Source organism: Suricata suricatta, chromosome X, assembly GCF_006229205.1.
Source record: "Suricata suricatta isolate VVHF042 chromosome X, meerkat_22Aug2017_6uvM2_HiC, whole genome shotgun sequence".
NCBI classification, from domain to species: domain Eukaryota; kingdom Metazoa; phylum Chordata; class Mammalia; order Carnivora; family Herpestidae; genus Suricata; species Suricata suricatta.
In genome coordinates this window covers 1,060,971-1,073,537 of record NC_043717.1, presented here as the reverse complement: position 1 = coordinate 1,073,537, position 12,567 = coordinate 1,060,971, and the positions used below count along the sequence as shown (strand labels likewise).

At 54.1% G+C, this 12,567-nt stretch overlaps 1 protein-coding gene across 3 annotated transcripts in view; it reads right to left on the bottom strand.

Moving 5' to 3' along the window:
- The window catches only part of CD99 (CD99 molecule (Xg blood group)), a 21,176-nt gene extending 15,935 nt beyond the window's left edge, over positions 1–5,241 (bottom strand). For all 3 annotated transcript variants that reach the window (XM_029929727.1, XM_029929729.1, XM_029929728.1), the window contains exons 1-3: positions 5,103–5,241; positions 1,284–1,316; positions 812–856 (exon numbers count right to left, since the gene is read on the bottom strand). In XM_029929727.1, the coding sequence (XP_029785587.1) occupies positions 812–856; positions 1,284–1,316; positions 5,103–5,226 (202 nt within the window). In that variant the 5' untranslated portion in view covers positions 5,227–5,241. The remainder of the gene's footprint in view (positions 1–811; positions 857–1,283; positions 1,317–5,102) is intronic.
- Positions 5,242–12,567: the final 7,326 nt, after the last annotated feature.

Genomic DNA, 12,567 nt, shown 5'->3' with positions numbered 1-12,567 from the left:
TATAAAAATGAAATACAGTAAAATAAAGCAAAATAAAGCACAAAATAAAATAAAGCACATTGAAAGATAAAATAATACACTAAAATAAAGCAAAACAAAAATATAAAAATGAAATACAGTAAAATAAAGCAAAATAAAGCACAAAATAAAATAAAATAAAATATAAAATCAAAATAAAATACATCAAAATAAAATGAAATACAGTAAGCAAAATAAATTTAAAAATAAAATAAAATATACTAACATAAAGCAAAATAAAATGCAAATAAAAAGAAATACAGTAAAATAAACAAAATAAAATATAACATAAAATAAAGGAAAATATTAAAAAAATGAAATGCAGTAAAATAAAATATAAAAATACAAAGTAAGATAAAGCAAAATACGATAAAAATGTAAAATAGACAGTAAAATGAAATAAAACAACATATAAAATAAGGCAAAGTAAAAATAAAAGTAAAATACCACGTAAAATAAAATAAAAATTAAACACATCTATAAAGTCCCCCAGAATGGAACGTCCAAGTCCACGGCCAACCAGGAACAGATCCGACCTTTGGGCCACAAAAGCATCGAGAGAGGCCGCCGGAAGACCCCCAAGCATCCCCGGGAAACATCAGCCCCGATTTCTGCAGGGAAAGCACGAGGCCATGCAGCCAGCATCACAACGTCCCGGGAAGGGAACCAGAGTGCATCCGGGGGCCCGGGACCCACGCATCTCTACGCGTGTCTACGACTTGACCAGCTGTCGGGACAAACAGGGGGCGCAGCGGGCCTCCTCCGGGGCGCGCCAGGAGCATCTGCCTCTTACCAGTGCTGGGCTTCTTGGGGGGTGCGGTGGGTTTCTTCTCATTGTCTAAAGAGAAGAGACACCGTCAGCAAGATCTACAGGAGCGACACACGCCCAACTCCCACGGACGCGCCACGGGCTCTCAGCAGAGCCCGAGAAGGTCCGGAACATCGTGTTTCCGGATTCTTCTGGAAGGTGCCAGAAAGTGCAGCGAGAATTCTGAGCCCGTGAGGACCCCCCCATTCACGGGGCAGGGCTGATGTTGAGCAGGGTTTTGGCTGAGCCCAAGAGCATGTGGTGTGTCCCCTGGGTGGGTTTACTGTCTCTCCGGAGTGTGCAGAGTTCCCCCAGGTCGTACATGAGCACATTCACCCCCGCACGGGCTGTGCTGCACTTAACTATGTTCTGATAACACTCACTGTCCTTAGTAAACCTGAATATTAGCCTGACCCCCCAATCTCTTTTACAAACACGTCATTTTAAGAGCACTCACCGCCAAGGGCATCGGACAGATCGAAATCCTGGCCTACGAGGCAAAAAACAAAGAAAGAAAAAGGTCTGGTTACAAACAAGAAACGCACGAATGTGAAACTTTAGACAAACAACGGGCCTGAGGATGTTTCTGGGTTCTCTGATGTCGCCGGCGTTTCACACCTTCGCATAACGGACGCGGAGCTGGGGCTTCTCATGTGGTCCCCGCACCTGCGTTCGTGGCCCGAAAACTAAGACGTTGGGTGACGTTCGAAACGGCGATGATCTCACCGCAGACCCTTTGCGACAAGTGACTAACAAGTTCCCACCCGTGACAGAAAACAGACAGAGAGGAATCTTTCCCGTTTGTGACCCACGACTCTGACCTCACGGCCCAGATACGCTTCCTGCGGAATCACCAGAGGACTCAGAGAAACACACAAAAGATTTCTTGAGGTCCTGGGGTCCCAGAAAAGGGGGAAAGTGCCCCAAAGTCCCTTGTTCTTTGATTCCGTCGCTACCGCGTTTAATGAAACCATTTCCAACGGGCTGCAGAAGAGGACCGGTGACAGAGACTTGCCCGATGGGGCTGTCGGGCGGCTGGAAGGAAGGACGGTGTCAGCAGGTCGGGCGGGAGCGTGGCCCGGGGCCAGCACTCGGGACGCGGGGCTCCCGGACCAGGAGCAGGGAGGCGCCTGGGAGCCGCAGCCTGGCCTCCGGGCCCGCGAGCAGGGGACTCAGGGTGACTCACACGGGGCGAGGCTGCTCCTGGCAGGACACACAGGGGAGTCACCGCCTGGCAGCCCCTCCCACCTCACGTGGGGGTCACACGGGGACACAGTCCCCAACCCCCCTCCGAGGGGCGTCTCCCCCCGAGTCCCTCCGACGGACGACCTCCCACAATCAGCGTCTCGGAAACCCCACCAAGACGGCGGGACAGACACGCGTCACGACCCAGGACACAGGCCACAAGACGGGACTCACACGGGAAACTGCTAAGGGACCCGGACACACAAGACAAGTACGTTCTACACGGGGCTTGGAAGAAGTTATACACACGGACGTTCGCAGATTTCAGAATTCTATACAGAACCCTGAGCTACACATGTACGTTCAGAACAAACTCTCTAGGCTCACGGACACACCCCTCAGAGGTGGAGACAGAATGCGGAATACAGGACAACGTATCTGGAATAAATACTGTCAATTACATATACGGAATGTAGAGTTCGACACACCGGAGGGAGTCAGTTAATCACATATACTTGGAATGAATTTTATATCTTTACATATATAGAGAATATGATTCTACATAGCACGCAAATTACATGCATATTTTGGGAATAATTATGTGTGCTAGATATAGAATTGTATATAGAATACGCAATAAGTATATAGAATACGCAAAATTATGTGTGCTAGATATAGAATATAGAATTGTATATAGCATACGCAATAAGAAGTATACATACATTTGGAAGAATTTTTATATATATGTACATATACGTATAATCTAGGATTCTACATAGAACAGAAGTAATAAATATGTTATTTGGAATAAAATGTATTTATATACACAGATTATAGAATTCTACATACAATATAAATTATATACATATATTAGGAATAAGATATATTCACCTGTATAGAATTTAAAATTCTACGTAGAACATGGATTAAATTATATGCACATGTCTAAATATACATTTATGTATATAATAAAATTGTATATAGAAATTGAAATAAATTATAGACATGTTTTTGGAATAAATTACATATGCTTACATATAACAATATAGAATTGTATATGGAGTATGAAATAAATTATAGACATGTTTTGAATAAAGTATATTTACAAACATAGACTGTGCCATAAACTATAGCCACATTTTTGGAATAAATTGTATATGTTTACATGTATATAATGTACAACTGTATACAGAATATGGAATAAGCTATAGACATAATTTGCAGTAAATTCTATATACATTTATACATAGAACATACAATTCCATATAGAATATGGAATAAATTATAGATATTAATTTAGATTACACTTATATTCACATATACCATCTGTGTAAATACAGTTACAGTAATAAGTGACAAATTGCAAATTCTATAAGTTATACACAGACCCTATAAATTTTATAGCCGAATTACATAAAAGTTAGAAGTTATACACGTAAAATTAGAATAGAAACAAAAGAATTTTATCATGGATTATGGGAACTACAAATTATGTGACTTATATGTATACCGAGAGGTTATACATCATATAAATAAATATACCAGATTCAAACAGAAATAACGTATGGGACAGAACAGAAACGAGATGCCGTTGTCATCAATTACAGACATCGCCCATCGGTGATGTCTAGAAGTCGGACACAGAACCTGTAAAGTGGATAAATGCACAGAAGTGACTCAGAGGAGGAGCATAAGGTAGTTTATAGTAACGCACAGAGGTCCGCGACTCGGGAGTGCACGTTACACTTTATCCGCAGAGGTTATAAATTATATAAATACACGAGCAGAACAGAAATGAGTTACACCAACGCCCTGAGGACACACACCAACCACCACATCCGGAATAAACTACACGAACCGCAAATCACCTAACCTGCCCACCTGATCTGCCAACTTGGACACAAAGACGCTCGCAAATAAACGGGGACACGTGGATGAGCAGGGGCTGCGACCCGCGGGGGGCTCGGGCTTCCGGATTTCCGTGTCCGTAACAGGGGGACACCACTTCCCTGGTCCCCTGCGGTCAGGACCCCCTGGGGGTCACCCCCTCATACAGCATCTGCCCTGATTGCACCTGTCGTACTGGGAGCTGACTTTTCCCCGGCGAGGGTGAACTGCATTAAGATTTCTCCCTCCTTCCCTGGCCGCACGTCCTTGACCCCCCTGCCCTACAAATATCCGGGGTCCTCGGGGCTCTGGGAGCTGCGGGTCCTGGGGTCAGCCTCCCACAGACACACGGCTACGGGGTAAGACACGAACCGTCCTGCGCAAAAACGCGCTCGGTGCTCACGTGGCTGTCTGAGCCCGGGGAACAGACTTTGCTACAAAAAACAACCGTGTTCCGTGGTTAAATCATGTCCGGCTTGGGCTGCCTGGGGGGCACCGTCGGTTAGGCGTCCGACTTCAGCTCAGGTCACGATCTCACAGTCTGGGGGTTCGAGCCCCGTGTCGGGCTCTGTGCCGACAGCTCAGAGCCTGCCTGGAGTCCTCTGTCCCACCCGTCCCTGCCCCTCCCCTGCCTGCCAACTCTCTCTCTCTCAAAAACTAATAAGCATTCAAAAAACAGGTAAATCGCAAGCGACCTGTTGACATGACCCAGATCCCTGAGGGGCTCCGAGGGAGGCAGGGGGAGGCACGGCTGTCGCCGCCCGGACGGGTCTGGGGAGGTGGGTGTTGGAGAACATCAGTCCCGGGAGGGACGGGCTTGTGCACATTGCTGCTCACCCACGGAAGCACCTGCCTTCCTGTCACCTCCTGGGCCACCGCGGCGGTTTCTAGACCCCCGCGGCGGTTTCTAGACCCCCGCGGCGGTTTCCAGAGCCCCGTCCCAGGGGAACCCGGCCCCTCCCACAAGGCTCGGCTCCCAGAACAGCTCCGACCCCTGTCCCAACCCCCACTCCATGCCCAACCCACACCAGTCCCCACCTGGGCTGTCCCCGAATGACCCATGGAGGACCCCCAAACTTTATCGTCTCTCCGTGACTCCAGACACTAGCTTGGCCTTTCTGTTGATTCATTACAGTCGCTGCTCATGATTCACGCAGGCTATGTGCCAGCAAGGGTGGGGGACGCCGGATGAGGGGGAACTCACGGCACCGCTGGTCCTGGGGGATTAGTGTGGGCACGATCTGCAGCTTTGGGTCCAGCGTCCACGAGCGAATGCCTACAACATCCTCATCTTCTGCGCGTTTCCCTCGAAACACACCTGACGTCATCCTGACGTCATCCGTTACTTGGATTCCTCAGCAACGACCAGCACAGAGCACAGGAATGAAAAGACGTGGTGGTCTGTGCGGCGGACAGCTGAAGGGTGAGTCAGACGCTCTGCGTGTCTGTGCGGGTCCCCGACCCCGGAGGGGACCCTCCTGGGCGTTCCCAGCAGGCGCATTCACACGTGCGGGATCCGTGAATGTGAAAGACACAGGGTCCTTCAGTCCAAGCAACGCCTTCCCTGGGGTTCCTGCTCCATCTAACGGGTGAGACTGTGTGTTCTCTGATTTTAAATGTTTTAAAAATGTTGTATTCCGTTTTGAGACAGAGAGAGACTCAGGATGAGCGGGGGAGGGGCAGGGACAGAGGGGGACAGAGAATCGGAAGCAGCTCCAGGCTCCGAGCTGTCAGCACAGAGCCCAATGCGGGGCTTGAACCCACGAACCGTGAGATCATGACCGCAGCTGAAATCGACAACTCCTGTTCATACCTCAAAGCCCCGAGAAAATGCTGCCTCCTCCAGGAAGCCCTCTGTCATCCCTCCCGGGAAGACCGCAGGATTTCCTCACCAGTCCTTCCACGGAGTGGTTCTCAACTCCGGCTGGGGGTGATTTCCTAAGTTTGGATGCTCACGCGGTGTCCCGGGACAATTGGATCAGAGACCCTGTGAGCTGGACCCAGGCACCGGCGGCTGAAAGCCCACCAGCACTGCAGCATAAATTCCTTGAGATTCCTCATGCCTGGCCTCGGACCGCTTGATGCAGGTGCCCCGGTGCTCTCCACCTGTGAGCTCTCTGGCCGTCCGGGGGACACTGGTCCCTGCTCCCCTCAGGACATGCCAGCAGGGGTACCTTCCTTGTCACTCGCCAGGCAGAGAGCAGAGGACGGGGACCAGGTATGTGTGCAAACAGCACACAGAGAATACAGACACCCCTGGGTATTCGATCTGTGCTGACGGAAGGCAAGTGTGAGAGCCAGTGTGCGAGTCTGCGGACGAAGTGGGCAGATGGGTGGGGGGTGGGGGCGTGGGCAGATGACTGAGCGAACGGATGGATCAGACAAATACACAAAGGTGCATGGGTGGATGGACGGGTAGAGGAGCGGATGGGTGCGTGGATGGGTGGGTGGGTATTTCGATAGACGGATGGACAGATAGACAGATGGGTTGATACATAGATGAGTGGATGGATGGATGGATGGATGGACAGATAGATGGATTGATAGGTAGACAAGTGGATGGATGGATGGACAGATGGACAGATAGACAGATGGGTTGATAGGTAGATGAGTGGATGGATAGATGGACGGATGGACAGATAGACAGATGGGTTGATAGGTAGATGAGTGGATGGATGGATGGATGGATGGATGGACGGATGGACGGATGGACAGATAGACAGATGGGTTGATAGGTAGATGAGTGGATGGATGGATGGATGGACGGATGGACGGATGGTTGGGTGGATGGATGGATGGATGAGTGATGGATGGATGGATGGATGGACAGATGGATGGGTGGACCGATGGTCTGACAGAACAGATGGACAGACGGACATCTGGCAAACGCGTGGCCCAGACAGATGCAGCAGGCTGCCTTCAAGAGGCTCCCGGTGCAGGCGTACCCGTCTCCTGGCTCTGAAAGCAGCCAGACTCATCGGAGCAAATGGCGTGACCCCGTCCCCAGGGACGGGATGGGTCACAATCTCTGCATTCTGACAACTCGCGGAGCTGGCCTGGGGGTGGGGAGAGGTCAAGAGTGGGAGTAGAGACAGGAAACTGAGCCTGCGCTGAGCACCCTGTGTCCTGCGGCAGGACAGGACGCCTCTTTGTCTGCCCCTGGGGTACCAGCACTGCGTCCCCGAGGCCCCACCTCGTTGCACCCATGCAGTCTGCAGTGCTCAACATCTGGAACTTTGCATGATTTTCTCCTCACCATACATGTCCTCCTTCCTTCCTATCTTTTGTGATACGACCATTTGCACAGACTCTCAGATACATGAGCTACCCTTCCCTCCTGCCAGCTTCTTCCTCACGTTTCCATCTATAACCAAATCCTGTTGATTCCATCTTCTCAATCTTTTTCGATTCATGCTCCTTTTTCCACTTCTGCCTTGTTTTTGTTTGGTTGAGACTCATCCCCTTCCCTGCAACATCTTTCTCAGACAAACGCAAGAGGCCTTAACTAGTTTCTTGCCTGGACTCGTCAGGCCCACTTAGGAGGGCGGGGGGGCTCCTTCCGGGAACAATTCACCTTTTAACGGTACCGTGCACACAGGACGGCAGCGGAAGCCGGCTGCGTCACGCCAGTTAGTGTGAGTAAAGAGGAAGCCAGGGTCCGAGCCCCTCAGGCACCTGCCTCCCTTCCCTCCCTGTGGCGTCCACAGACCCTGTGCCCCTGGGAGTCACCCAGGAGCAGCTGCAGTCACTGTTTCTCGGAAAGCAGCCCAACGGGGCCCCCGCTGGCAAAGGCACTTCTCAAACACGAAGGGTCCAATCCCGAACGCCCAGGGCAAGAAGGACCAGGATCCAGCGCCGTTTGGACCAGCGTTTAGACACCCCTGCCTGCCACCCGGGGCAGCAAACACGCTGTGTCCTCAGCCCAGACCACCCAGGACCAAAGCCTCGGGGACGATCCCTCAGCGGGGCTCCCGAGCAACCCCCGGGGCCGCCGGCGCACAGGCAGCTCACAGCCCGCCGCGGGTCCCCAGCTGCCACCTGACAAACGCACGGGTTTGAGGGCTGACTCGGGGACGACGCGGGGAGGGGCAAGGAAGGCCCTGGCTTCCTGTCGAGGGGACCTGAATCACAGCCTGGCGAGACCACACTGGGCGGGGGGCGGACGGGAAACGCTGAGTCATTCCACATTCCACGGCGGGGGCTGAACACACCCCTGCAGCCGGCTCTGAAAACGAGTCTAACAACAACTGGACGAGCTCTGAGCTCCGAGCAGAACATGCAGCGAAAGGAAGCATCTGTCCCCGGGGATGTGGGGACACTGTCAGTTCGCTCCAGACAAGGAGGAACTAGGGTGAGTCACCGTCCTCACCCAAGACACGCACTAGGGCAAGGGCAGGGGGGTGCGTGGAGGGCCAGCCAAGGTCCCCCAGCAGCAGGGCAGCACCGAGCGCCCGCCCCGAGCCGCCCCCGTCCCGCGGGGGCCCGGACCCGCCCACCGTCGGGCTGCCGAGTGAGCTGGAAACGCCGGCCTGTGGGTCTCGGGCGTGCAAGGTTCCGGGGCTGATGCAAGGTGAAAAGAAGGTCCCGAGCAAAACACGGAACAAAATCGGGGAACTGGTCTCCGTGATTTCAGAATCTGACTGTTCTTCAAGGGGGAGGAAGTGTGTCTGGCCGCCGCTCACGTGCACAGCGGGCTGTCTCCGCGGGGCCGCGGGGAAGCGGAGGCTTTGGTGTGTGCGCCCTGCCGGGAGGATTGCCTGCGGAGCACACACGCGTGAACACACAGGCATGCACGTGGACGTGCACACACACACTCACAGCACACACATGCAGGCATAGGTGTGCACACAAACACGCACAGGCATGTGAACACACTTGGGCAAACACATGCACACACACAGTCACACCAGACATGCATGCATGCACACACACATGCATGCACACTCACACACGCTCATGTGCACACATGCACAAACATGCACACAGGTATGTGGTACACATATGGTCACACACAGACATACATGGATGCACACGCACATGCAAAAACATGCATGCACACACACACTGGTGTGCACACACTTGGGTACACATGCATGCACACTCACACACACTCATGTGCACACATGCACAAACATGCACACAGGTATGTGTGCGCACATGTGGCCACACACAGACATATATGCATGTGCACACACATATGCACAAACGCATGCACATGCAAACACACATTTGCAGGCACACACACGCATGTGCACACAGATGTATGCACACGCACACATGCATGGCCATACACACACAGGCACACATTTGCGGGCACACGTATGCACACACACATGCATAAACACGTGTGCACACCCACGCACAAACACACGTGCACATACACATCCATGCATGCACACGCACACAAACACGGTGTCTCGCTGACACGCTTGTTCCGTCCCCGGCCCCTTGGTGGAAACACTCACAGCCCCACAGCTGTGTGCTCTGAGCCCCACAGCCCCCTTCCTGTCCCTTTGCAGACCTCCCCGCGAGTAACACGCCAGGAGAGACTTTACGTTCCCCGTGGATTAAATGCCTGCTGGCCCTGAATTCTCAAGCCTCTGTCCTCCCGGGCTGTTTAGCAAATGCCCCTTTGTGTACAACGCGTTTCCCAAGCGACAGCATCCGCCACACCCCTTTTAAAAGGACTTCTGGAGACCTTTCCAGAAACACAGGCTCCTCACCAATCCCGGGACCTGGGAAAGGACAGCCCGGAGAAATCTCCGCTGATTCACGCGGGACAGACGCCCAGATGTCAGAGCAAAGCGCCCAAGGACCCAGGGAGGCGTCTGTGTCTGTCTGACCCCCACACGCGCTGGGCGCCCTGGAAAACGCCTCCACGCTGACCCAGAATGTAATCTGAACCTCCAAAGCCCGTCTATGTAAGTCACAAAACACCTATGACACTGGAAAATCGGCGCAGGAGGAAACAGCAGGATCCCCACGTGCCTGCGAGTCAGTCTCCCGGCCGGAAAGCATCCGCTGGGAAAACACCCCATATCCTGCACGAAATGAAATCCCGGCGCCCAGACTCCTCCATGTGGAATTGGTTAAAAAGTAGCACGTGAGCCACATTCTTTAGTCAACATGTCATCCAGATGAAGAAGAAAATCCACAAAACCCAACCATTTTCAGATCTCGAGATGAAAAAAAGTGTAAGCAGCATAAACTAAAGACGGAAGAAAAGCCAAAGGGCAGAGGTCCCCAAAAGGCAATTGAGTTTTATGAGAGCCCAAAGCGCAGGTGGTCAAACAGGCAGGATTTTGAGGCGGTTTCGTCTGCCAAGAAAGGCAGAGACTGGCAGCGCCTGGGGCAGACACCAGAGCCAGCAGGAAACTGCAGAAATCAAGCCCACACTCCCTTTCGACACTTGGGGCTGGATGACTGTCCAGGATGGGGCGTCCTGTGCACCGCAGGGTGAAGAACAGCGTCTCTGGTCTCCACCCACCACATACCAGGAGCGCCCCTCCCCCACAGCAGTGACAGCCAAGCCTTTCCAACAGTCCGGGGGGGGGGGGGGGGGCAGGTCACACCCTGCTCGGAGGAAGTAGAAACTGCTTCTTCTTTCCTTCCGCGGCTTCCCCGACTCTCCATCCCAGCGGGAATTTCTGAGCAAATCCAGGAACCCCGGGACCTTGGGTCCCAAGGACTCTGACAACCACCGTGCGCTATTCTAAGCAAAGGTCCGTCCCCAGGCTCAACGTGCTTCTATAGTGAGTGGATCCCACGCCAGACACAGATTTCTGTAGGAAAGTGCGTTCTGACTTTCAGCAACTGCAGAGCCCTTCTGTGATCAATTCGCATTGGTATGTTTGGAACAGGGAGTTTCTGCCCCCCAACCCCCACTGGTAAGGAGGGGCCCCGAGGACTCTGCTAAGACGATGGACCGTCCGTTCTCGGCTTTTTTGGGGCGAGGCTACCTCCCATTACCTCCCCCGGCACACGGTCACCAGTAATTTTATTTTTTTAAGTTTTTCAAAGCACTTACTTATTTCTGAGAGCGACAGAGCAAGAGCAGGGGAGGGTCAGAGAGAGACAGGGGGACACAGAATCCAAAGCAGCTCCAGGCTCTGACCTGTCAGCACGGAGCCCGACGCTGGGCTTGAGCCCATGACCCTGGCCCCACCCAGGCCTCTCCACCTCCCCGCCCCCCTCCACCCCGTGCTCAGAAGGTTGGGGACCCCTCCATGCACCCACAGCAGCCCCACCAGCCCCTCACTGGCCCCTCCCCCCAGAAGAACACGGAGCAAAGCCAGACGCGTGTCCGAGCCCCCTCCCCGCTGCCAAAGTCGGACGCTCAAGTGCCTGAGCCACGGAGGCACCCACGATTTCAGTAAAATCATCACCAACCTGGGAGTTTCCCGGGGCAATCTATAGAAATGACGCAATGAAACTCCGGCTAAGCAAATAGTATTTTCTTTAAAAAAAAAAAATCACGAAATGACTAGTTTGGGGCCCCAAGAGTATATACTGTCCCCCCACGCAGACCTGGAATCGCAGAGCTGTGAGCAAACCCAGGGCCAGAGCGAACCCTACCCCACCCAGGCCTCTCCACCTCCCCGCCCCCCGCCACGCAGGTCTTGAACTTGGGGACTGTCCCCTTTCCTCGCAGGCTGTAAACTGTTCCAACAACCCCCCCCCCCCCGGGGCCACCTTCCTCATCCCTAAAGCCCTGCATTCGCCACCTGGCCAATCCTTCCTGAACCGAGCAGGACGCCAAGGACTCCGCCCCAGCGCCGAGCTAGCGGGTCACTAACATTAGCAACATTTCCAGCGGAACGCAGGCTGTGACCCCTGTCCCCAAAACGGGCCCGCCTGCACACCGCTCCTGACAGGGCTCTGGGCGGCCTGGCTGCCCACTTAAAATCCAGCCTTTTTACCACCATAACTGGTTAAGTGGGAGAAGCTTTTACAACAGGACCCCCAGGAAAATCCCCTTCTCCTTTGGAAAGAGAGAGAAACATGCTCCCCGCTTCCACGTGCAAAGGAGAACGGCCGGAAAACACAGCCAAAGGCCCAGAAACCGGAGCGCTGGGCGCGGTCCGGCCCCTCCGGCCTCCGGCCCCTTGGCATCAGTTTCCCGAATTCCTGCCCGGGGCGCGCGCACTGCCGCTCCGAACACGCTCGTCTCCAGCGCACGCGCAGCAGCGTGCCCAGGTCCCCGCGGCGGGCGCGCCCCGGGTCCGTGACCGCGCCCCGCGCTCCCAGTTCTCCGAACTCCCCCACCCCCGTCCCCCGCGGCCGCCGGCGGCAAGGCCAAGTCCAAATTTAGGCCCGGCGTGTAGGGCGTGGCTCCCGCGCAGAAACAAAGACGCGGCCCGGGAGAGCGCCAGGGGGGCCCGGGCCGTTCTGGGGGCGCAGGGGCGCGGGGACCTCAGAAGTCACCCGCCTGCGGGCATTCAGGGCCCCCCGGCTCCCCCAAGGGCCCCCAACTATCCACGTTTGTGATTTTGGAAACACTCCGCGCCCAGGGCCTCCGGAGCAAGTCCGAACCCGCCCAGAAAGTTGGCCAGAGGAGCCGCCTCCCCGGGGCGTCGGCGACCCGTCGGCACAGCGCGTCCCGGTCGTGCGGCGGGGAGGAGGGTTCCGGGGGGCCCGCTGCCCACGGGGCGCCCCCCAGCCCCCCCACC